Source organism: Mustelus asterias, chromosome 9, assembly GCF_964213995.1.
Source record: "Mustelus asterias chromosome 9, sMusAst1.hap1.1, whole genome shotgun sequence".
NCBI classification, from domain to species: Eukaryota; Metazoa; Chordata; class Chondrichthyes; order Carcharhiniformes; family Triakidae; genus Mustelus; species Mustelus asterias.
In genome coordinates, this window is record NC_135809.1 from 139,545,656 (window position 1) to 139,571,279 (window position 25,624).

Genomic DNA, 25,624 nt, shown 5'->3' on the forward strand with positions numbered 1-25,624 from the left:
TCGGGCGCCATATTTTGTTCTTATGAGGGCATCTTTCAGTGTCTGGAGGTGTCTGTTGCGATCCTCGTCATCTGAGCAGATCCTATGTATATGGAGGGCTTGTCGGTCGGGGGTGGCTTCTTTAACGTGTTTACGGTGGAAGCTGGAGAAGTGGAGCATCGTGAGGTTATCCGTGGGCTTGCGATACAGTGAGGTGCTGAGGTGACCGTCCTTAATGGAGATGCGTGTGTCCAAGAATGCAACCGATTCTGGACAGTAGTCCATGGTGAGTCTGATGGTGGGATGGAACTTGTTGATGTCATCATATAGTTGTTTCAGTGATTGTTCACCATGAGTCCAAAGGAAAAAAATGTCATCGATGTATCTAGTGTATTGCATCGGTTGAAGGTCCTGTGCGGTGACGAGGTCTTGTTCGAACCTGTGCATGAAGATGTTGGCAGATTGAGGTGCGAATTTGGTCCCCATGGCTGTTCCATGTGTCTGGATGAAGAACTGGTTGTTGAAGGTGAAGACATTGTGGTCCAGGATGAAACGGATGAGTTGTAAACTTGCATCTGGAAACTGGCAATTGTCGGCGTTGAGTACTGAGGCAGTTGCAGCAATGCCATCGTCATGGGGGATGCTGGTGTAGAGTGCCGAGACATCCATTGTGACGAGGAGTGCTCCTGGTTCAACTGCTGAGTTTCTGTAGGAAGTCCGTAGTGTCGCGACAAAAGCTGGGGTTTCTTTGGACAATGGGTTTCAGGATGCCCTCGACGTAGCTGGAGAGGTCGGATGAGGATGGATTCAACCGGGAACTTGGGTTCATGTCACACTATCTGTAACCCCCACGACTTGCCTGGGCTTGCAAAATCTCACTAACTGTCCTGTCTGGAGACAATACACATCTCTTTAACCTGTGCTTGACGCTCTCTCCACTCACATTGTCTGTACCTTTAAGACTTGATTACCTGTAAAGACTCGCATTCCAATCAATATTTTGTAAATTGAGTTTGTGTCTTTATATGCCCTGTTTGTGAATAGAACTCCCACTTACCTGACGAAGGAGCAGCGCTCCGAAAGCTAGTGGCTTTTGCTACCAGATAAACCTGTTGGACTTTAACCTGGTGTTGTTAGACTTCTTACTGTGTGTACCTCCCCTGTAGCCAGTGAGGATACAAAGATTTCTCTCAGGGTTCCAGCAATTTCCTCCCTTGCCTCTTTCAGTATTCTGGGGTATATCCCATCAGGCTCTGGGGACTTGTCTACCTTAATGTTCCTCAAGAACCCCAATACCACCTCCTTTTTGATCTCAACATGACTCAAACCATCTACACATCCTTTCCCAGACTCATCATCCATCCAGTCCTTCTCTTTGGGGAACATTGACACAAAGTACTCATTTAATATCTCGCCCATTTCCTCTGGCTCCACGCATAGATTCCCTCCCTTATCCTTGATTCAGCCCACCCTCTCCCTGGCTATCCTCTTGTACTTTATATATGTATTAAAAAGCCTTGGGATTTTCCTTAACCCTGCTGGCCAACGCTTTTTCATGATCCCTTTTAGCCCTCCTTACTCCCTGCTTAAGTTTCTTTCTACTTTCCTTGTATTCCACACTTGCTTCGTGTGTTCCCAGCCTCCTAGCTTTGACAAATGCTTCCTTTTTCTCTCGGCTCACAATATCTCTCGTTATCCAAGGTTATCCTTCATCCTTACAGGAATGTTCCGGTCCTGAATCCCTACCAACTCACACTTGAAAGCCTCCCACATGCCAGATGTTGATTTGCCCTCAAACATCTGTCTCCAATCTACATTCTTCAGTTCCTGTCTAATATTGTTGTAATTAGCCTTCCCCCAATTTAGCACCTTAATTTGAGGACTACAATTATCAATGATGGATAAAGATAATGAGTCTCACAACACCACATCATAAAGATAATGATGCAGCTATATAAGACCCTCGTCAGACCCCACTTGGAGTACTGCGCTCAGTTCTGGTCGCCTCACTATAGGAAGGATGTGGAAAAGATTGAAAGGGTGCAGAGGAGATTTACAAGGATGTTGCCTGGATTGAGTGGCATGCCTTATGAGGATAGGCTGAGGGAGCTCGGTCTTTTCTCCTTGAAGAGACGAAGGATGGCACAGACTGGAAAGTGCTTAGAGCTGGGGGTCCGGACGGGGAGGAATTTGTAAAATGCGTACTGGAAGGTTCTTTGGAACAGTATGTAGATAGGCCGACTAGAGAGGAGGCTATACTGGACCTAGTTCTGGGAAATGAGCCCGGTCAGGTCGTCAAAGTTTCGGTAGGGGAACATGTGGCAAATAGTGACCACAACTCTGTTAACTTTAGGATAGTAATGGACAATGGATTCATGAGGGGAAAGTCGTGCTTGACGAACATGTTGGATTTTTATGAAGATGTGACTAGGGCGGTTGATGGAGGAGAACCGGTGGATGCGGTGTTTTTGGATTTCCATAAGGCGTTTGATAAGGTGCCCCATAAAAGGCTGCTGAAGAAGATTAGGGCACACGGAGTTGGGGGTAGTGTGTTAAAGTGGATTGGGGACTGGCTATCCGACAGAAAGCAAAGAGTCGGAATAAATGGGTGTTTTTCCGGTTGGAGGAAGGTAACTAGTGGCGTGCCGCAGGGATCGGTACTCGGGTCGCAACTGTTTACCATTTATATAGATGATCTGGAGGAGGGGACGGAGTGTAGGGTAACGAAGTTTGCAGACGACACAAAGATAAGTGGAAAAGTGAATCGTGTGGAGGACGGAGAAGATCTGCAGAGAGATTTGGACAGGCTGAGTGAGTGGGCGAGGATATGGCAAATGGAGTATAACGTTGATAAATGCGAGGTTATACACTTTGGAGGAAATAATAACAAATGGGATTACTATCTCAATGGAAACAAATTAAAACATGCTACCGTGCAAAGGGACCTGGGGGTCCTTGTGCATGAGACGCAAAAGCCCAGTCTGCAGGTACAACAGGTGATCAAGAAGGCAAATGGGATGTTGGCCTATATTGCGAGGGGGATAGAATATAAAAGCAGGGATGTCTTGATACACCTGTACAGGGCATTGGTGAGGCCGCAGCTGGAATACTGTGTGCAGTATTGGTCCCCTTATATGAGGAAGGATATATTGGCATTGGAGGGAGTGCAGAGAAGGTTCACCAGGTTGATACCGGAGATGAGGGGTTTGGATTATGAGGAGAGGCTGAGGAGATTGGGTTTGTACTCGTTGGAGTTTAGAAGGATGAGGGGGGATCTTATGGAGACTTATAAGATAATGCGGGGGCTGGATAGGGTGGAGGCGGAGAGATTCTTTCCACTTAGTAAGGAAGTTAAAACTAGAGGACACAGCCTCAAAATAAAGGGGGGTCGGTTTAAGACAGAGTTGAGGAGGAACTTCTTCTCCCAGAGGGTGGTGAATCTCTGGAATTCTCTGCCCACTGAGGTGGTGGAGGCTACCTCGCTGAATATGTTTAAAGCGCGGATGGATGGATTCCTGAGCGGTAAGGGAATTAAGGGTTATGGGGATCAGGCGGGTAAGTGGTACTGATCCACGTCAGATCAGCCATGATCTTATTGAATGGCGGGGCAGGCTCGAGGGGCTAGATGGCCTACTCCTGCTCCTATTTCTTATGTTCTTATGACAAGGATGAGTGCTGTCCTACGGGCAGGGTGCTAAATTGGGGGAAGGCTGACTATAGCCGGATTAGGCAGGAATTGGTGGATGTTGATTGGGAGAGGATGTTCGAGGGTAAGTCTGCGTCTGGCATGTGGGAGTCTTTTAAGGAACTATTGATAAGGCTGCAGGATAGGCATGTGCCTGTAAAAAGGAAAGATAGGAAAGGTCGGATTTGAGAGCCGTGGATAACCAGGAAACCTGAGGATCTGATTAAAATGAAAAGGGAGGCGTACGTTAAGTCCAGGCAACTGAAAACAGATGGAGCTCTGGAGGAATACAGAGAGAGTAGGAAAGAACTCAAACGGGGAGTTAGAAGGGCAAAAAGAGGTCACGAGATGTTCTTGGCAGGCAGGATTAAGGAGAATCCTAAGGCATTCTATTCATACGTTAGGAACAAAAGAGTTGTCAGGGAGAAAATCGGACCTCTCAGGGACAAAGGAGGGGAATTATGCTTAGAACCCAAGGGAATAGGGGAGATCCTAAATGAATACTTTGCATCGGTATTCACGAAGGAGAGGGGCGTGTTAACCGGGAGTGTCTCGGAGGGAGGTGTTGACCCGTTAGAGAAAATCTCCATTACAAGAGAGGAAGTGTTAGGTTTTTTAGGGAACATTAAAACTGACAAAGCCCCCGGGCCTGATGGCATCTATCCTAGACTGCTCAGGGAGACGAGAGGTGAAATTGCTGGGCCTCTGACGGAAATCTTTGTCGCTTCTTTGGACTCGGGTGAGGTCCCTGAGGATTGTAGGATAGCGAATGTGGTCCCGTTGTTTAAGAAGGGTAGCAGGGATAACCCAGGAAATTATAGGCCGGTGAGCTTGACGTCCGTGGTAGGGAAGTTTTTGGGGAGGATTCTTAGAGACAGGATGTATGTGCATTTAGAACGGAACAATCTCATTAGTGACAGACAGCATGGTTTTGTAAGAGGGAGGTCGTGCCTTACAAATTTGGTGGAGTTTTTTGAGGAAGTGACAAAAACGGTTGATGAAGGAAGAGCCGTGGATGTTGTCTATATGGATTTCAGTAAGGCATTTGACAAAGTCCCACATGGCAGGTTGGTTAAGAAGGTTAAGGCTCATGGGATACAAGGAGAAGTGGCTAGATGGGTGGAGAACTGGCTTGGCCAAAAAGAGACAGAGGCTAGTGGTCGAAGGGTCTTTTTCCGGCTGGAGGTCTGTGACCAGTGGTGTTCCGCAGGGCTCTGTACTGGGACCTCTGCTATTTGTGATATATATATATATAAATGATTTGGAAGAAGGTGTCACTGGTGTAATCAGCAAGTTTGCGGATGACACGAAGATGGCTGGACTTGCAGATAGCGAAGAGCATTGTCGGGCAATACAGCAGGATATAGATAGGCTGGAAAATTGGGCGGAGAGGTGGCAGATGGAGTTTAATCCGGATAAATGCGAAGTGATGCATTTTGGAAGAAATAATGTAGGGAGGAGTTATACAATAAATGGCAGAGTCATCAGGAGTATAGAAACACAGAGGGACCTAGGTGTGCAAGTCCACAAATCCTTGAAGGTGGCAACACAGGTGGAGAAGGTGGTGAAGAAGGCATATGGTATGCTTGCCTTTATAGGACGGGGTATAGAGTATAAAAGCTGGAGTCTGATGATGCAGCTGTATAGAACGCTGGTTAGGCCATATTTGGAGTACTGCATCCAGTTCTGGTCGCCACACTACCAGAAGGACGTGGAGGCGTTAGAGAGAGTGCAGAGAAGGTTTACCAGGATGTTGCCTGGTATGGAGGGTCTTAGCTATGAGGAGAGATTGGGTAGACTGGGGTTGTTCTCCTTGGAAAGACGGAGAATGAGGGGAGATCTAATAGAGGTATACAAGATTATGAAGGGTATAGATAGGGTGAACAGTGGGAAGCTTTTTCCCAGGTCGGAGGTGACGATCATGAGGGGTCACGGGCTCAAGCTGAGAGGGGAGAAGTATAACTCGGATATCAGAGGGACGTTTTTTACACAGAGGGTGGTGGGGGCCTGGAATGCGCTGCCAAGTAGGGTGGTGGAGGCAGACACGCTGACATCATTTAAGACTTACCTGGATAGTCACATGAGCAGCCTGGGAATGGAGGGATACAAACGATTGGTCTAGTTGGACCAAGGAGCGGCACAGGCTTGGAGGGCCGAAGGGCCTGTTTCCTGTGCTGTACTGTTCTTTGTTCTTTGAGACCTAATAGAGGTGTATAAGATGTTGAGAGGCATAGATCGGGTGGACTCTGAGGCTTTTTCCCAGGGTGGAAATGTCTGCTCCGAGAGGACACAGGTTTAAGGTGCTGGGGGGTAGGTACAGGGGAGATGTTAGGGGTAAGTGTTTCACACAGAGGGTGGTGGGCGAGTGGAATCGGCTGCCGTCAGGGGTGGTGGTGGTGAACTCAATAGGGTCTTTTAAGAGACTCCTGGATGAGTACATGGAGCTTAATAGGATGGAGGGTTATAGGTAGGTCTAGAGGGTAGGGATGTGTTCGGCACAACTTGTGGGCCGAAGGGCCTGTTTGTGCTGTAGTTTTTCTATATTCTATCAATACCTTAAAGCTTACTGAATTGTGGTCACTGTTCTCGAACTGCAACATCGCCCACATGGCTGGGCTCATTCCCCAATACCAGATCCAGTATGGCCCCTTCCCTAGTTGGACTATCTACATACTGTTTCAAGAAGCCCTTCTGGATGCTCCTTACAAACTCTGTCCCATCCACGCCCCGAGCACTAAATGAGTCCCAGTCAACATAGGGGAAGTTAAAATCTCCCACCAAAACAATCCTGTTACTTTCACACCTTGGCAAAATCTGCCTACATAACTGTTCCTCTATCTCCCGCTGGCAGTTGGGTGGCCTATAGTAAACCCCCAACATTGTGACTACACCTTTCCTATTCCTGAGCTCTACCCATATTGCTTCACTGTATGAGCCCTCCGAGGTGTCCTCCCGCAGTACAGCTGTGATATTCTCCTTAACCACTGGTGCAACTCCCCCACCCCTTTTACATCCCCCTCTATCCCGCCTGAAACATCTGTATCCTGGAATGTTAAGCTGCCAATCCTGTCCTTCCCTTAACCAAGTCTCTGTAATGGCAACAACATTGTCGTTTCTAGTACTAATCCAAGCTCTAAGTTCAACTGCCTTACCTGTTACACTTTTCGCATCAAAACAAATGCACTTCAGTCCACCAGACCCTCTGATTAGAAACCCCACCCTGCCTGCTGTTTCTCTGAATCTTACTGGCCCTACTTTCTGGTTCCCCTTCAGCTAATTCACCTTTGCTTTGGTTCCCACCCCCTTGCCAAACTAGTTTAAATCCTCCTGTGTGACACTAGCAAACTTCCCGGCCAGAATGTTTATGTCCTTCCAGTTTAGATGCAACCCATCCTTCTTGTACAGGTCCCATCTGCCCCGCAAGAGACCACAATGGTCCAGATATCTGAAACCCTCCCTCCTACACCAGCTGTTTAGCCACGTGTTGAGCTGCACCATTTTCCTATTCTTAGCCTCACTAGCACTTGGAACAGGGAGCAATCCTGACATTACAACCCTAGAGGTCCTGCTTCTTAACTTTCTAGCAAACTCCCTAAACTGCTGCTGCAGGACCTCATCACTCTTCCTACCTATGTTGTTCGTATCAATACGTACCACGACCTCTGGCTGTTCACCCTCTCGCTTCAGAATGCTTTCTGTCCGTTCAGAGACATCCTGGCAATAACTTCAGCCAATGGAGATTTTTCCCGATTTTCATTGAATCCAGTTTTGCTAGGGCTCCATGAGGCTACACTTGGTTAAATGCTGCCTTGATCTCAAAGAGTTATTCTCACTTCACATCGAGTTCATACTTTAATTCATGTTTGGACCAAGGGTGTAATGAGGTCAGGGGCTGAGTGGCTCAAACTGAGCATTAGTGAGCAGGACACTGCTCTGTAGATGTTGCTGAATAGTAAAGGCAGTGGCACAGAGGTATTGTCATTAGACTAGTAATCCAGAGACCCAGGGCAAGATCTGGGGACCCATGGCAGATGGTGAAACGTGAATTCAATAAAAATTTGGAATTAGAAGTCCAATAATGACCATGAAGCCATTGTTAATTGCTGTAAAAACCCATCTAGTTCATTAATGTCCTTTAGGGAAGGAAATCTTGCCTACATATAGAACATAGAACATAGAAAGCCACAGCACAAACAGGCCCTTCGGCCCACAAGTTGCGCCGATCACATCCCCACCTCTAGGCCTATCTATAGCGCTCAATCCCATTAAATCCCATGTACTCATCCAGAAGTCTCTTAAAAGACCCCAACGAGTTTGCCTCCACCACCACCGACGTCAGCCGATTCCACTCACCCACCACCCTCTGAGTGAAAAACTTACCCCTGACATCTCCTCTGTACCTACCCCCCAGCACCTTAAACCTGTGTCCTCTCATAGCAACCATTTCAGCCCTTGGAAATAGCCTCTGAGAGTCTACCCTATCCAGACCTCTCAACATCTTGTAAACCTCTATCAGGTCACCTCTCATCCTTCGTCTCTCCAGGGAGAAGAGACCAAGCTCCCTCAACCTATCCTCATAAGGCATGCCCCCCAATCCAGGCAACATCCTTGTAAATCTCCTCTGCACCCTTTCAATGGCTTCAACATCTTTCCTGTAATGAGGTGACCAGAACTGCGCGCAGTACTCCAAGTGGGGTCTAACCAGGGTCCTATAAAGCTGCAGCATTATCTCCCGACTCCTAAACTCAATCCCTCGATTAATGAAGGCCAGTACGCCGTACGCCTTCTTGACCGCATCCTCCACCTGCGAGGCCGATTTAAGAGTCCTATGGACCCGGACCCCAAGGTCCTTCTGATCCTCTACACTGCTAAGAATGGTACCCTTCATATTATACTGCTGCTTCATCCCATTGGATCTGCCAAAATGGATCACAACACACTTATCCGGGTTGAAGTCCATCTGCCACTTCTCCGCCCAGTCTTGCATTCTATCTATGTCTCGCTGCAACTTCTGACATCCCTCCAAACTATCCACAACACCACCTACCTTGGTGTCGTCAGCAAACTTACCAACCCATCCCTCCACTTCCTCATCCAGGTCATTTATGAAAATGACAAACAGCAAGGGTCCCAGAACAGATCCCTGGGGCACTCCACTGGTCACTGACCTCCATGCAGAGAAAGACCCCTCCACAGCCACTCTCTGCCTTCTGCAGGCAAGCCAGTTCTGGATCCACGAGGCAACAGCCCCTTGGATCCCATGCCCTCTCACTTTCTCAAGAAGTCTTGCATGGGGGACCTTATCGAACGCCTTGCTGAAGTCCATATAGACCACATCCACCGCTCTTCCTTCGTCAATGTGTTTGGTCACATTTTCAAAGAACTCAACCAGGCTCGTAAGGCACGACCTGCCCTTGACAAAGCCGTGCTGACTACTTTTGATCATACTAAACTTCTCTAGATGATCATAAATCCTGTCTCTCAGGATCCTCTCCATCAACTTACCAACCACTGAGGTTAGACTCACCGGTCGGTAATTTCCCGAGCTGTCCCTGTTCCCTTTCTTGAATATAGGGACCACATCTGCAATCCTCCGGAACCTCTCCCGTCTCCATCGACGATGCAGGACAACCCCTGACTCCAGCAATATGGTTGTCTTGTAACTACACTCCATTTCAGAGGGCAGTTAGGGATGGGCAATAAATGCTGGCTTAACCAGCGATGCCCACATTCTGTAAATAAATTAAAATGCTTAAAGCCACCTTACATCTATGCTCATGATCGAGCAGGGAAGATAATTGGCTGGATTGGGGTTGTCCTGCTTATGTGATCAGCACTTACCTGGCTTTTCTACATTGCTGGGTCGATGCCAGTGTCGTAGCTGTACTGGAACAGCTTAGTTAGGAGCACAGCTAGCTCTTGAGCATAAGTCTTCTGTATTATTTGCAGGATGTTATTAGTAGCCATTTCTTGATATCACATGGAGTGAATCGAATTTGCTAAATATTAGCATCCGCGATGTTGGGGACCTCAGGAGAAAGCTGCAATGGACCATTAACTGGACACTGCTGGCTGAAGATGATTGCAAATGATTTGGCCTTCGCTTTTGGGCTGATATTTTGGATTCCTCTATCATTGAGGATGGGGACATCAGTGTAGCCTCCTCCAGTTAGTTGTTTAATTATCCACCACCATTCACGACTAGATGTGGTAGGATTGCCACCTGTCAGGTTCCAAACTGGAGAGCTACAGCCCCTGATCATTAAGTATCAGGATAATTCAGAGTCAGAAGAGGTTTACAGCATGGAAACAGGCCCTTCGGCCCAACTTGTCCATGCTGCCCAGTTTTTACCATTAAGCTCGTCCCAATTGCCCACGTTTGGCCCATTTCGCTCTATACCGATTTTACCCATGTAACTGTCTAAACGCTTTTTAAAAGACAAAATTGTATCTGCCTCTACTACCTTTGGCAGCTCATTCCAGACACTCACCACCCTGTGTGAGAAAAAATTGCCCCTCTGGACACTTTTGCATCTCTCCCCTTAAGCCTATGCCCCTCTAGTTTTAGACTCCCCTATCTTTGAGAAAAGATGTTGACTATCGACCTGATCTGTGCCCCTCATTATTTTATAGATCTTTATAAGATCACCCCTCAGCCTCCTACGCTCCAGAGAAAAAAGTCCCAGTCTATCCAGCCTCTCCTTATAACTCAAACATCAAGTAGCATCCTAGTAAATCTTTTCTGCACTCTTTCTAGTTTAATAATATCCTTTCTATAATAGGATGACCAGAACGGTACACAATATTCCAAGCGTGACCTTACAAATGTCTTGTACAACTTCAACAAGACGTCCCAACTCCTGTATTGAATATCCCGATCAATGAAACCAAGCATGCCAAATGCCTTCTTTATCACCCTATCCACCTGTGACTCCACTTTCAAGGAGCTATGAACCTGCACTCCTAGATCTCTTTGTTCTGTAACTCTCCCCAACGCCCTACCATTAACTGAGTAAGCCCTGCCCTGGTTCAATCTACCAAAATGCATCACCTTGCATGTATCTAAATTAAACTGCATCTGCCATTTGTCAGCTCATTGGCCTAATTGATCAAGATCCTGCTGCACTTCGTTTTTGCACTTCTCTGCAATTTCCTGGCAAATTTATTCTTCTGTGTCTTTTCCCATTAATTAGTTGCCACACTGAACAATGTAATTACATTTTTTGTTCCTTCGCTCTATCCAAACAGATTCTATCTTAGACTCCCCTGCGATATCCTCTCTCTCCAGCACTGTAATGCTCTCCAATGCTACCCTCCTGCTCTCCATTCTTTCCTGAACACTTTGTATCCAGGAATACTTAACACCAGTCCTGTCTTTCTTTGAGCTAGGTCTCTATTACAGCCACAACATCCACGTGGCGACTCATCAATCTTATTTGCAGCACTCCGTGCATTCCAAGTAACAGCAACCCTAAATTAGACTTTATTACTTTTTTCCTTACTACCTCATCCATACCAATCTGCCGGCTGCAGATGCATCTGTCCATGACAATATCGGTAAGAGTGACCCACGAACAGTCCTTGTTCTGCCTTCACATTAGAATAACCTCCATTGTGTTGTGGGGCACTATACTGTGCTAAATGGGACAGACTTCGAACCTATCTAGCAACTCAAGACTGGGCATCCATGAGGCCTGTGGGCCACCAACAGCAGTGGAACTGTACACCAGCACAAGTGTAACCTCATGGTCCAGCATGTCCACAATTCAACCATTTTCACCAAGCCAAGGGATCAACCCTGGTTCAATAGAGAGTGCAGGAGAGCATGCCAGGAGCAGCACCAAGCAGACCCAAAGGTGAGGTGTCAACCTGGCGAAGCTAAAAAAACAGGACTACTTGCATACCAAACGGCATTAACAGCGAGTGATAGACAGAGCTAAGTGATCCCACAACTAATGGATCGGATCTAAGCTCTGCAGTGCTGCCACATCCAGTCAAGAATGGTGGTGGACAATTAAAACAATTCACTGGGGGAGGAGGAGGAGGAGATGTGTGGTTAAGTTCAAATATCCAGAAGATGTTCCCTGAGTTGCACAATCCACTGTTAACGTTTTTACATTTCACTGCTTCGCTATGGACAAGCAATTAATAGTTATCGCATTATATTTAGGGGCAGTTATTAATGGTGAACATATTTTTGCTTCTGTACCTGACTGGATATTAGGTCCACACTCCTTCTTAGTCCTTCCTGTGTTTATTTTACCAATTCTTTAATCTTATTGGTTAGATAGATACCCTATTGGTTGCCCTTCATTCAAGTCCCAGGTGCCCTGCTTCCCTCACTTTGCTGTGATTAGCTTGCATTTTTAAGCACCTTTCTAAGCCCATGTTTGAACGGAAGGGTGCAGGGACAAGTCTAACTCATGGCAGATACTGATTGATGTCCTGCTGCAGCAAATTCAGGCCCATTTTATATACTATACATGAACATATTTCAGTTTGACCAGGAAACAATTTTTGTTCTAATCTTTACCAGTTAAATTATGCCCAAAATGCAAGACAGAAGAAGCTGTTTCACACCTCTGAATCCATTAGCAGGGCCCCGATAGCCATTCATTCCTCCTCGTGCGTTGCGTGGGCCACCACGTGACACGCCCCTGCTGTTGTAGAAAGCCTGTCCTGTGCGTGCAAAGCCTGCGTTCTGTTGAGGCTGTTGGGATAACTGCTGATGAGTTGTTCCAGCGGGATGTGTTTGGTCTTGAGATGCATGGTAAGGACTAACCACTATGCAGTAAAGAAATAAACAGTAGTTCAATACATTGTAATTTAAAGTCATGACTAGTCTCCAAGATAGGACTTAAATGAAGAATGATGCAACCGTGAATAATTTCATTCATTGTGAATAATGCTAACGGTATTAACAAAATACACTTGGAATTGTTTTAAGTTTATTTAAGGATTTCATATGGTTGATAGTGAAATTAATTTCTTTGGTGGGAGAGTTCAGAACAAGGGGGGCATAATCCTAAATTTGAGTTAGGCTGTTCAGAGATCTCTCCACACAGATGGTAACAGAAAGTTTGAACTCTGGATGGGAAGAAAGACATACCAAGCATTATGGTTTTGCAAATCATTGTTATTTTGTTTTTTCTTAATTGAGTGAGTTTTTAAAATAAATCTGTAGAAGCTTTTTTCTTTCCCATGAAGCAAAAGATAAAATTTCTGTGATTACTGTGGGCAGTGCAAATGTTTCCATGGATGCAATCAGTAATGCTCATGTCTAACAATATACTTGCTTTGTGGATGTCCCCCTTCCCCCGTCCCATCAAAAGCTGTTCAAATCATAGCCGAGTTATAGTATAGGAGGTGGTCATTTGGTCCCTGTCTGTACTGGCCCCCTGAAGGAGCAATTCACTTAAGTGCCACTCCCTAGAATTTTCCCAGTAGCCCCACAAATTTTTACCTCTCAGATATTTATTTAATTTCTTTTTGAATGCCTCGATTGAACCTGCCTCCATCACATTCTCAGTTAATGAACTCCAAGTCCTAACCACTCACTGTGCAACTAAGTTTTTTCTCAATACTTTTTTTGCTATTAGCTGTCTGTGTGGAGGCTGCACGTTCTTCCCGTGTTTGCGTGGGTTTCCTCCAGATGCTCCGGTTTCCTCCCACAGTCCAAAAGATGTGCTGGTTAGGTGCATTGACCATGCTAAATTCTCCCTCAGTGTACCTGAACAGACACCGGAGTGTGGCAACTAGGAGATTTTCACAGTAACTTTGTTGCAGTATTAATGTCAGCCTACTTGTGACACTAATAATTAAACTTTAAAAAAACTAGTGTCTGTGCCCCTGGGTTGAGCCGAGGTCAACTAGTAATTCCAAAACGGAGATAGATATAATTGTTAAAGGTTAAAGAACCAAGGATTCATATCTGCCATATTCTGACTGAATGGCAGAACAGGCTGGACGTACCCAATAGATTCTGCAAGTGACACAATAACTAAAGCTGCAGTTTTAATTTTTTTTAAAGTTCATAACAATTGTGCTTTTTCTTATAGGATTAAATCACACTTGTCAATATTTTGACATTACAACCTACACACACTTTGATCAGTCTGGAATGTTAGCATCCAGTTTTGTAATCAGGAACTGATTACATGCTACTTGGACATGAGCATTGCAACAGAAAAGTTAGCATCATCCACAGTAATCATGGGAAGTTGTGCAGCAGTACCACTTCTCTGGTTTTTGAGGGAGGAAGTTTCCTTTAACTACAAATTTATTTTTAAAATTCAACTAAAAAATACCAAAACACAAAACATGATTTGCAAAACTATATTGCTAGATTATCTCTCTTCCCTCTCACTACTCCTACTCCTTTTTGCTTTGAAATAAGCAATTTTGACAACCTTTAAATATTTCACCCATGCAGACCTGCAAGTACTGATGGGTTAATTGACCATGAAAGACATCCCCAACATTTAAACAAAAGCATTTCCAGCACATAGTGGCCAGTGATCAGTGGCAAGAACATTGGTCAATTTATCTAATGCCCAGAGCAGGCAGAAAATCTAGCAAAAGCCTTGGAGGACAGATGTAAAAAAAAACAAGGCAACTAACGTACGCCAAGATTAAAGGATTATTGATAAACAGGACTAAATAAATTAGAGCAAACTGTTTGAAACTCACCAACTGGAAATACTGAAACTCAGTACAACTGTTTAAGACAAAAACAGTCAACAGATCACAAAAAATGCAACTTTATGGGAAACAAAATTAAGATCCTAAACTGACATCAAGGATTGAGCAAGACATGATCCTGCACACCCTTTCATAAACAAGGTCGGGATTTTCCATCCACATTATCATGCCTGAATGAACTAACTATATTTTTTCCTGGGGCCTTAAAAAGTATGGAAAGAGATCGAGATATTCTGGACCACATGTAGCCACAAATGGTTGATCCCTTCATGTCAAAGTGACCATGGGATTATTCGCCCTATGACGTGCAAAAGTTTCCAGGTGCCAGGAGTGTTCCAAAGTGAATATTTCACACACTTCCCTTAATGACATGGTGCGTTCAAGAACCAAACTATCAATTGCAGGTTCTGTTAGAACATAAGAAATAGGAGCAGGAGTAGGCCATCTAGCCCCTCGAGCCTGCCCCGCCATTCAATAAGATCATGGCTGATCTGACGTGGATCAGTACCACTTACCCGCCTGATCCCCATAACCCTTAATTCCCTTACCGATCAGGAATCCATCCATCCGCGCTTTAAACATATTCAGCGAGGTAGCCTCCACCACCTCAGTGGGCAGAGAATTCCAGAGATTCACCACCCTCTGGGAGAAGAAGTTCCTCCTCAACTCTGTCTTAAACCGACCCCCCTTTATTTTGAGGCTGTGTCCTCTAGTTTTAACTTCCTTACTAAGTGGAAAGAATCTCTCCGCCTCCACCCTATCCAGCCCCCGCATTACCTTATAAGTCTCCATAAGATCCCCCCTCATCCTTCTAAACTCCAACGAGTACAAACCCAATCTCCTCAGCCTCTCCTCATAATCCAAACCCCTCATCTCCGGTATCAACCTGGTGAACCTTCTCTGCACTCCCTCCAATGCCAATATATCCTTCCTCATATACCCAACTTAACTTCCTGGACTATTTATTCAGACAAGATATAATTTAAAAATTAAAGAGGCTTTGCTGTGGCAAATTCTGAAAAGGGGGTAATTTTAGCCTCCCCACAACTTCTCCAAAAGAAGTGGGTGTGTTTGGGTAGGGCGGGAAGGTCAAATTTAAAAATATTGAATCCGAATTACTGCCCATTTTCGGTTTTTTAAAAATATTTTTATTGAAGATACCTCCTCCCCATTTTTATAAAGAACTCAACAAATCTTCAAGGATTGGTACAGTACAGCAATTATGTTTCTGTATATACATATAGAAAAGACCAACAAATATTACAACTGGTTTGGAATATCAATTATCAATTACACTTGGTTGTAAATGTTGCATTCGACATCTCTCTTCGTAGGGATAATGAAAGGATAACACACAGAGTGGGGGCTAGCAGGATAAAGCCATGGACAGTGGTGCACACCCTCAACCACAGGATAACAAGGACCAAGCTCCACAGCATAAGGGAGCCTCTCTGTGTGTGACACTGCTGGTGGTACAGGACCTAATCAGGGGTGGTAATATGGTGTCAGGGATGCTGTCTGTAAGGTATGATTCCTTGTGTCTGGTCACCTTGTTACAGGAAGGATGTAAATAAGGTTGAAAGAGTGCAGAGAAGGTTCACAAGGATGTTGCCGGGACTTGAGAAGCTGAGTTACAGAGAGAGATTGAATAGGTTGGGACTTTATTCCCTGGAGCGTAGAAGATTGAGGGGAGATTTGATAGAAGTGTATAAGATTTTGATGGGTATAGATAGAGTGAATGCAAGCAGGCTTTTTCCGCTGAGGCTAGGGGAGAAAAAAACCAGAGGGCATGGGTTAAGGGTGAAAGGAGAAAAGTTTAAAGGGAATATTAGGGGGGGCTTCTTCACGCAGAGAGTGGTGGGAGTGTGGAATGAGCTGCCGGATAAAGTGGTAAATGCGGGGTCACTTTTAACATAAGAAAAACTTGGACGGGTTCATGGATGAGAGGGGTGTGGAGGGATATGGTCCAAGTGCAGGTCAGTGGGACTAGGCAAAAAATGGTTCGGCACAGACAAGAAGGGCCAAAAGGCCTGTTTCTGAGCTGTAATTTTCTATGGTTCTGTGGTCTGACGATGTCAGGCTGTTGCTTGACTAGTCTGTAAGGCACCTCTCCCAATTTTGACACAAACCCCCAGATGTCCATTAGGAGAACTTTGCAGGGTCAACAGCGCTGTGTTTGCTGTTGTCATTTCTGGTGCCTAAGTCAACGTCAGATGGTCTATCCAGTTTCATTCCAATTTTCTGCAGCAGTCTGATACAACAGAGTAGCTTGCTAGGTCATTTCAGAGGGCATTTAAGAGTCAACCACATTGCTGTGAATCTGGATTCACATGTAGGCCAGACCAGGTAAGGGCAGCAAATTCTGTTCCCTAAAGGACATTAGTGAATCAAGTGGGTCATGGTCATACTTAGACTTTAAATTCCAGATTTATATTGAATTTAAATTCCAACATCGCCTGTGGAGGGATTCAAATCTGACTCGAGTACTGCTCTGGTAAGTCATGTTGCAGCTTTATAGAACCTTAGTTAGGCCGCACTTGGAATATAGTGCTCAATTCTGGTCGCCACACTACCAGAAGAATGTGGAGGCTTTGGAGAGAGTACAGAAAAGATTTACCAGGATGTTGCCTGTTATGGAGGGCATTAGCTATGAAGAGAGGTTGGAGAAACTTGGTTTGTTCTCACTGGAACGACGGAGGTTGAGGGGCGACCTCATAGAAGTCTACAAGATTATGAGAGGCATGGACAGAGTGGATAGTCAGAAGCTTTTTCCCAGGGTGGAAGAGTCAATTACTAAGGGGCATAGGTTTAAGGTGCGAGGGGCAAGGTTTAAAGGAGATGTACGAGGCACGTTTTGTACACACATAGAGGGTGGTGGGTGCCTGGAACTCGCTGCTGGGGGAGGGAGTGGAAGCAGATAAGAGGGTGAGTTTTAAGGGGCATCTGGACAAATACACGAATAGGATGGGAATAGAGGAATATGGTCCCTGGAAGGGTAGGGGGTTTTAGTTCAGTCGGGCAGCATGGTCGGAGCAGGCTTGGAGGGCCGAAGGGCCTGTTCCTTTGCTGTAATTTTCTTTGTTCTTTGTCAGTGGATTACTAGTTCAGCAACAATACTAGTACAGCACCGTCTCCCATAAAAATGAAAGGCTTTTAATTTGGGGCAGTATAATTGTGTGTCCCTTGACCATCACATGATAATGTTCACTCCAATTCAACTCATCCGCTTTGATGCCAAGATAATTGCAGTCAATAACTACTTCAACGTCCAGATCATGAATCTTCATGGAATAATATTAACTAGTTTTTACCTAAAGTCCATAATTAATTCTCTTGTCTTTCTTATTCAGTTGGAGAGAGTTATCGCACCATTTTGCAAACCTTTCCATGGGCTTTCTTTAGTTTGCTTAATTATTCCATAAAGAAGCATAGAAAATGGCAGTGGGCCATTCAGCCCTGAGCCTGCTCCGCCATTCATTATGACCATGGCAAACATCCAACTCAGTAACCTGTTCCCGTTTTCCCCTCATATCGTTTGATCCCTTTAGCCCCAAGAGCTATCTAATTTCTTGAAAACAAACCATGTTTTGGCTTCAACTACCTTCTGCGGGAGAGTACGACAGGTACAACACTCTCTGGGTGAAGGAATTTCTCATCTCAGTCCTAAATGGTTTTCCCCATATCCTCAGACTGTGAGCCCCAATTCTGGACTTGCTGACCATTGGGAACATCTTTCCTGCATCTACAGCAGGATTAAGGAAAACCCCAAGACTTTTTATACATATATAAAGAGCAAGGGGGTAGCCAGGGAGAGGATTGGCCCACTCAAGGGCAAGGGAGGGAATCTATGCATGGAGCCAGAGGAAATGGGCGAGGCATTCCAACCATTATTTTGTAAATTGAGTGTGTCTTTAAATGCCCTGTTTGTGAACAGAACTCCCACTTACCTGACGAAGGAGCAGCGCTCCGAAAGCTAGTGGCTTTTGCTACCAAATAAACCTGTTGGACTTTAACCTGGTGTTGTGAAACCTCTTAGTCTGTTTACCCCAGTCCAACGCCAGCATCTCCACATCATGTCGGTCAAAGAAGACAGAGGGAGCAGTGGAAGGGTGCGTTTCTGAATGGAGGGCTGTGACAAGTGGTGTTCCTCAGGGATCAGTGCTGGGACCTTTGCTGTTCGGAATACATATAAATGATTTGGAGAAAAATGTAACTGGTTTGATTAGTAAGTTTGCGGACGACACAAAGGTTGGTGGATTTTCAGATAGCGATGAGGACCATCGGAGGATGCAGCAAGATATGGATCAGTTGGAGACTTGGACGGAGAGGTGGCAGATGGAGTTTAATCCGGACAAATGTGAGGTAATGCATTTTGGAAGGTCTGATACAGATAGGAAATATACAGTAAATGGCAAACCCTTAAGAGTATTGATAGGCAAAGGGATCTGGGTGGAGGTACACAGGTCACTGAAAGTGGCAATGCAGGTGGAGAAGGTAGTCAAGGCGGCATACAACATGCTTGCCTTCATCGGCGGGGCATTGAGTTTAAAAATTGGCAAGTCATGTTGCAGCTTTATAGAACCTTAGTTAGGCCGCACTTGGAATGTAGTGCTCAATTCTGATCGCCACACTACCAGAAGGATGTGGAGGCTTTGGAGAGGGTACAGAAAAGATTAACCAGGATGTTGCTGGTATGGAGGGCATTAGCTATGAGGAGAGGTTGGAGAAACTTGGTTTGTTCTCACTGGAACAACGGAGGTCGAGGGGTGACCTGATAGAAGTCTACAAGATTATGAGAGGCATGGACAGAGTAGATAGTCAGAAGCTTTTTCCCAGGGTGGAAGAATCAACTACTAGGGGGCACAGGTTTAAGGTGCGAGGGGCAAGGTTTAAAGGAGATGTACGAGGCAGATTTTTTTTTTTACACAGAGTGTGGTGGATGCCTGGAAGCCATTGCTGGGGGAGGTAGTGGAAGCAGATACGATAGTGACTTTTAAGGGGCGTCTTGACAAATACATGAATAGAATGGGAATAAAGGGATATGGCTCCTGGAAGGGTAGGGAGTTTTAGTTAAGTTGGGTAGCATGTTCGGTGCAGGTTTGTTGGAGGGCTGTAATTTTCTTTGTTCTTTGTACACTGTACAGTCTGAGACCCTCAATTACCTATTCTCCCTTTCATTCATCACAAAGTACAACTAATCATAATGGTGCAATTCGAAAGGGTATATTTTCACACTAGATTTAATACAGCAAAGCATGTCACAGAAACACAGAGGAGACCATCAAATCATTGTGTCTGTGCCAGCTCAAAAAGAGTTACTGAGTTCTTGGGTGGTAACCCTGTAGCTAAGCTGCACTTGATGTGATGCCAAAAATTGATGACAGGAAAGCTATGGCAGGTGAGGGCCTAGAAACTATCGCTAAAGAGGTAGTGTTAGGCAAGCTAATGGGGCTAAAGGTAGACAAGTCTCCTGGCCCTAATGGAAGGCATTCCAGGGTACTAAAAGAGTTGGCAGCAGAAACAGCAAATGCACTAGTGTAATGTACCAAAATTTGCTGGGCTCTGGGGTGGTTCTCGCAGATTAGAAAACAGCAAATGTGACACCACTGTTTAAAAAGGAGGCAGACAAAAGGCAGGTAACTATAAGCCTGTTAGCTTAACTTTTGTAGTAGGGAAAATGCTTGAATCCATCAAGGAAGAAATAACAAGATATCTGGATATCAATTGTCCCACTGGGAAGATGCAGCATGGGTTCATGAAGGGCAGGTCATGTTTGACTAATTTGGTGGAATTCTTTGAGAACATTATATGCACTGTGGACAATGGGGAACCTGTGGATGCGGTGTATCTGGATTTCCAGAAAGCATTTGACAAGGTGCTGTATCAAAGGCTGCTGCATAAAATAAAGGTGCACGGTGTTATGGGTAATGTATTAGCATGGATAGAAGATTGGTTAACTAACAGAAAGCAAAGAGTGGGGGAAATGGGTGTTTTTCTGGTTGGCGATCAGTGATTAGGGGTGTGCCTCGGGCATTTTTGTTGGGACAGCAATTGTTTGCAATTTACATAGATGATTTGGAGTTGGGGACCAAGTGTAGTGTGTCAAAATTTGCAGATGACACCAAGATGAGTGGCAGAGCAAAGTGTGCAGAGGACACAAATTCTGCAAAGGGATATGGATAGTTTGAGTGGGCAAGGGTCTGACAATTGGAGTATAATGTTGGTAAACGTGAGGTCATCCATTTTGGAAGGAATAACAGGAAAATGGACTATTATTTAAATGGTAAAAAATTGCAGCATGCTGCTGTGCAGAGGAACTTGGGTGTCCTTGTGCAAGAATCACAAAAAGTTGGTTTGCAGGTGCAGCAGGTAATTAAGGCAAATGCAATTTTGTCCTTTATTGCTAGAGGGATGGAGTTTAAAAACAGTGAGGTTATGTTGCAGCTGCATATGGTGCTGGTGAGGCCACACCTGGAGTGCCACGTACAGTTTTGGTCTCCTTACTTGAGAAAAGACATACTGGCACTGGAAGGGGTGCAGATGAGATTCACTAGATTGATTCCGGAGTTGAGAGGGTTGGCTTATGAGGAGAGACTGAGTAGACTGGGGTCACTGAGTAGACTGAGGTCACGAGATGTTCTTGGCAGGCAGGATTAAGGAGAATCCTAAGGCATTCTATTCATACGTTAGGAACAAAAGAGTTGTCAGGGAGAAAATCGGACCTCTCAGGGACAAAGGAGGGGAATTATGCTTAGAACCCAAGAGGGTGTAGAAGGTCTGCAGAGAGATTTGGACAGGCTGAGTGAGTGGGCGAGGATCTGGCAGATGGAGTATAACGTTGACAAATGCGAGGTTATTCACTTTGGCGGAAATAATAGCAAATTGGATTATTATCTAAAGGGAAAAAAATTACAACATGCTACTGTGCAAAGGGACCTGGGGGTCCTTGTGCATGAGACGCAAAAACCTAGTCTGCAGGTGCAACAGGTGATCAAGAAGGCAAATGGGATGTTGGCCTACATCGCAAGGGGGATAGAATATAAAAGCAGAGATGTCTTGCTGCATTTCTACAGGGCATTGGTGAGGCCGCAGCTGGAATACTGTGTGCAGTATTGGTCCCCTTATTTGCGGAAGGATATATTGGCCTTGGAGGGAGTGCAGAGAAGGTTCACCAGGTTGATACCAGAGATGAGGGGTGTTGATTATGAGGAGAGTCTGAGCAGATTGGGTTTGTACTCGTTGGAATTTAGAAGGCTGAGGGGGGATCTTATAGAGACCTATAAGATAATGAAGGGGCTAGATAGGGTAGAGGTGGAGAGATTCTTTCCACTTAGAAAGGAAGCGAGAACTAGAGGGCACAGCCTCAAAATAAAGGGGGGTCAGTTTAGGACAGTGTTGAGGAGGAACTTCTCTCAGAGGGTGGTGAATCTCTGGAATTCTCTGCCCACTGAAGTGGTGGAGGCTACCTTGCTGGATATGTTTAAATCACGGATAGATGGATTCCTGATCGGTAAGGGAATTAGGGGTTATAGGGATCAGGTGGGTAAGTGGAACTGATCCACTTCACATCAGTCATGATCTTATTGAATGGCGGCGCAGGCTCGAGGGGCTAGATGGCCTACTCCTGCTCCTATTTCTTATGTTCTTATGAATAGGGGAGATCCTAAATGAATACTTTGCATCGGTATTCATGAAGGAGAGGGACGTGTTAACCGGGAGTGTCTCGGAGGGAGGTGTTGACCCGTTAGAGAAAATCTCCATTACAAGGGAGGAAGTGTTAGGTTTTTTGGGAATATTAAAGCTGACAAAGCCCCAGGGCCTGATGGCATCTATCTAGACTGCTCAGGGAGACAAGAGGTGAAATTGCTGGGCCTCTGATGGAAATCTTTGTCGCTTCTTTGGACACAGGTAAGGTCCCTGAGGATTGGAGGATAGCGAATGTGGTCCCGTTGTTTAAGAAGGGTAGCAGGGATAACCCGGGTAATTATAGGCCAGTGAGCTTGACGTCCGTGGTAGGGAGGTTGTTGGAGAGGATTCTTAGAGACAGGATGTATATGCATTTAGAACGGAACAATCTCATTAATGACAGACAGCATGGTTTTGTAAGAGGGAAGTCATGCCGTACAAATTTAGTGGAGTTTTTTGAGGAAGTGACAAAAACTGTTGACGAAGGAAGGGCCGTGGATGTCGTCTATATGGATTTCAGTAAGGCATTTGACAAAGTCCCACATGGCAGGTTGGTTAAGAAGGTTAAGGCTCATGGGATACAAGGAGAACTGGCTTGGCCACAGGATACAGAGGGTAGCGGTCGAAGGGTCTTTTTCCGGCTGGAGGTCTGTGACCAGTGGTGTTCCGCAGGGCTCTGTACTGGGACCTCTGCTATTAGTGATATATATAAATGATTTGGAAGAAGGTGTAACTGGTGTAATCAGCAAGTTTGCGGATGACGCAAAGATGGCTGGACTTGCGGATAGCGATGAGCATTGGCGGGCAATACAGCAGGATATAGATAGGCTGGAAAATTGGGCGGAGAGGTGGCAGGTGGAATTAAATCCAGATAAATGCAAAGTGATGCATTTTGGAAGAAATAATGTAGAGAGGAGTTATACAATAAATGGCAGAGTCATCAAGAGTATAGAAACACAGAGGGACCTAGGTGTGCAAGTCCACAAATCCTTGAAGGTGGCAACACAGGTGGAGGTGGTGGTGAAGAAGGCATATGGTATGCTTGCCTTTATAGGACGGGGTATAGAGCATAAAAGCTGGAGTCTGATGATGCAGCTGTATAGAATGCTGGTTAGGCCACATTTGGAGTACTGCGTCCAGTTCTGGTCGCCGCACTACCAGAAGGACGTGGAGGCATTAGAGAGAGTGCAGAGAAGGTTTACCAAGACGTTGCCTGGTATGGAGGGTCTTAGCTATGAGGAGAGATTGGGTAAACTGGGCTTGTTCTCCCTGGAAAGACGGAGAATGAGGAGAGATCTAATAGAGGTGTACAAGATTATGAAGGGGATAGATAGGGTGAATGGTGGGAAGCTTTTTCCCAGATCAGAAGTGACGATCATGAGGGGTCACGGGCTCAAGGTGAGAGGGGCGAAGTATAACTCAGATATTAGAGGGACGTTTTTTACACAGAGGGTGGTGGGGGCCAGGAATGCGCTGCCAAGTAGGGTGGTGGAGGCAGGCACGCTGACATCGTTTAAGACTTACCTGGATAGTCACATGAGCAGCCTGGGAATGGAGTGATATAAACGATTGGTCTAGTTGGACCAAGGAGCGGCACAGGTTTGGAGGGCCGAAGGGCCTGTTTCCTGTGCTGTACTGTGCTTTGTTCATACTCACTGGAATTCAGAAGAGTTAGGGAAGATCTTATAGAAACATACAAGATAATGAATGGAATAGATAAGATCGAAGCAGGGAAGTTGTTTCCACTGGCAGGTGAAACTAGAATTAGGAGGCATGGCCTCAAAATAAGGGGAAGCCAATTTAGGACTGAGTTGAGGAGGAACTTCTTCAAACAAAGGGTTGTGAATCTGTGGAATTCCCTGCCCAGTGAAGCAGTTGAGGCTACCTCATTGAATGTTTTTAAGGCAAGGATAGAGACATTTTTGAACAGTAAAGGAATTAAGGATTATGGTGAGCCGGCGGGTAAGTTGAGTCCATGAAAAGATCAGCCATGATCTTACTGAATGGCAGAGCAGGCTCGAGGGGCCAGATGGCCTACTCCTGCTCCTAGTTCTTGTACCCAAGTATTTTTGTATTGCAATGACAATTGCTGTCTCTACCAGCCATTCAGCAAGTGAACTTGAGAGCTGCAATACTCTATTGATGAACTTGTCAACTCTCCCCAATCCTTCTACCAATTACTTTGAATCTGTGGCCCCTGATTACTCTTGGCAATAAGGCCTTCCTAGCCACTCTAACTAGGCTATTCAATTTCTCTCCATAAGATCTCCCCTCAACCTTCTACATTCCAAAGAAAACAATGCCAGCCTATCCAATCTTTCCTCAGCTAAAATTATCTATTCCTGGCAACAACATCATAAAATCCCATGTATGCTCCTCTGTGCAAACACATCCTTCCTGTAATACAGTACTCTAGCTGCGGTCTTGCTAGTGTTTTAGTCCTTCGCAGTCAGTCATTACCAATGCTTTACGTGATAGAGACCCTGCCTTACAAATGGCCCACAGCCTTCCATATGCTACACCAGTGTCTGCACGAGTCAAAGGAGCTGCGTTTACCTTGATATGTTCTGACGTGTTTTGACAAGGCAATTTGCTGTAATAATATTCCTAAACTTATGTTTAATTGTTTTATTTACTTCATGCCGCTAAAGCAATGTGTCCAGATACAACCAAGTGTGAAATTAGGTTAATTTTAAACAAAGTTCAACTTTTGTGCACATTTACTGATACCTTGTTACAACAAAAAAAGCACCAACTTGAAGATAAAACTTGAACATTAATTTCCTGCAAAAGTGAAATGTGTTTGTAACTTTTATTGAAAAAACTTCACAATAGTCTGTGGAACTTTAGATAAACCCAACGTGCGCTACTCATGAACACTCCTAGATAGTTATAGGCTAGCAAAATAATGTGACCATGCAAATACCCAGTAGTTAAAACATTTCTGACAATAGGTTATTCAGCATCAAAGCTTAAATTTCACTGACAAGAACAAATGGTCACACTTTCCAGGAGCATCATAATTTGGACAGAGTTTCCATAGATGTTTCCACAGAAATAGCAACACAGTCTTTGCAAATTACAAACTCTGATCCAGCAATTTCTAAAGGACAATAAAGTTGAAATTGTGATCATGGCACATAATACTTTCATTTGACATCGAGAGATTCTACAGTACAGCCATTCCGAGGTAAAAAGTATGATTGTGATTAAACCATGACCAAAAATAGCATTCTCTGTAAATGCATGACTGGCAAACTATATGAAGCTAGACATAGTAAAATGTACACAACATAGTAATATGGCATCTTTAATGTAATAAAACACTCCAAGCTTCTTCACAGAAGCATCATAAAACAAAATACAATACCAAGTCACAAAGAAATATTAGGTCAGGTGTCAAAACCTTGGCCAAAGAGCTAGATTTAAAGAATATCAAAGGAGGAAATTGCACAGCTTAGGGGCCAAGAAACTGAGGGCACAGTAACCTATGATGGGCTGATTAAAATCCTGAATGCTCAAAAATCCAGAATTAGATGGAGACAGATGTATTGGAAAGTTGTGGGGTTGGGG

General features: G+C 45.0%; 1 protein-coding gene across 2 annotated transcripts in view; it reads right to left on the bottom strand.

The window, feature by feature from the left end:
- Positions 1–25,624, bottom strand: part of caprin1b (cell cycle associated protein 1b) — a 271,770-nt gene that overhangs the window by 48,701 nt on the left and 197,445 nt on the right. For both annotated transcript variants that reach the window (XM_078221064.1, XM_078221066.1), the window contains one exon: positions 12,245–12,448. In XM_078221064.1, the coding sequence (XP_078077190.1) occupies positions 12,245–12,448 (204 nt within the window). The remainder of the gene's footprint in view (positions 1–12,244; positions 12,449–25,624) is intronic.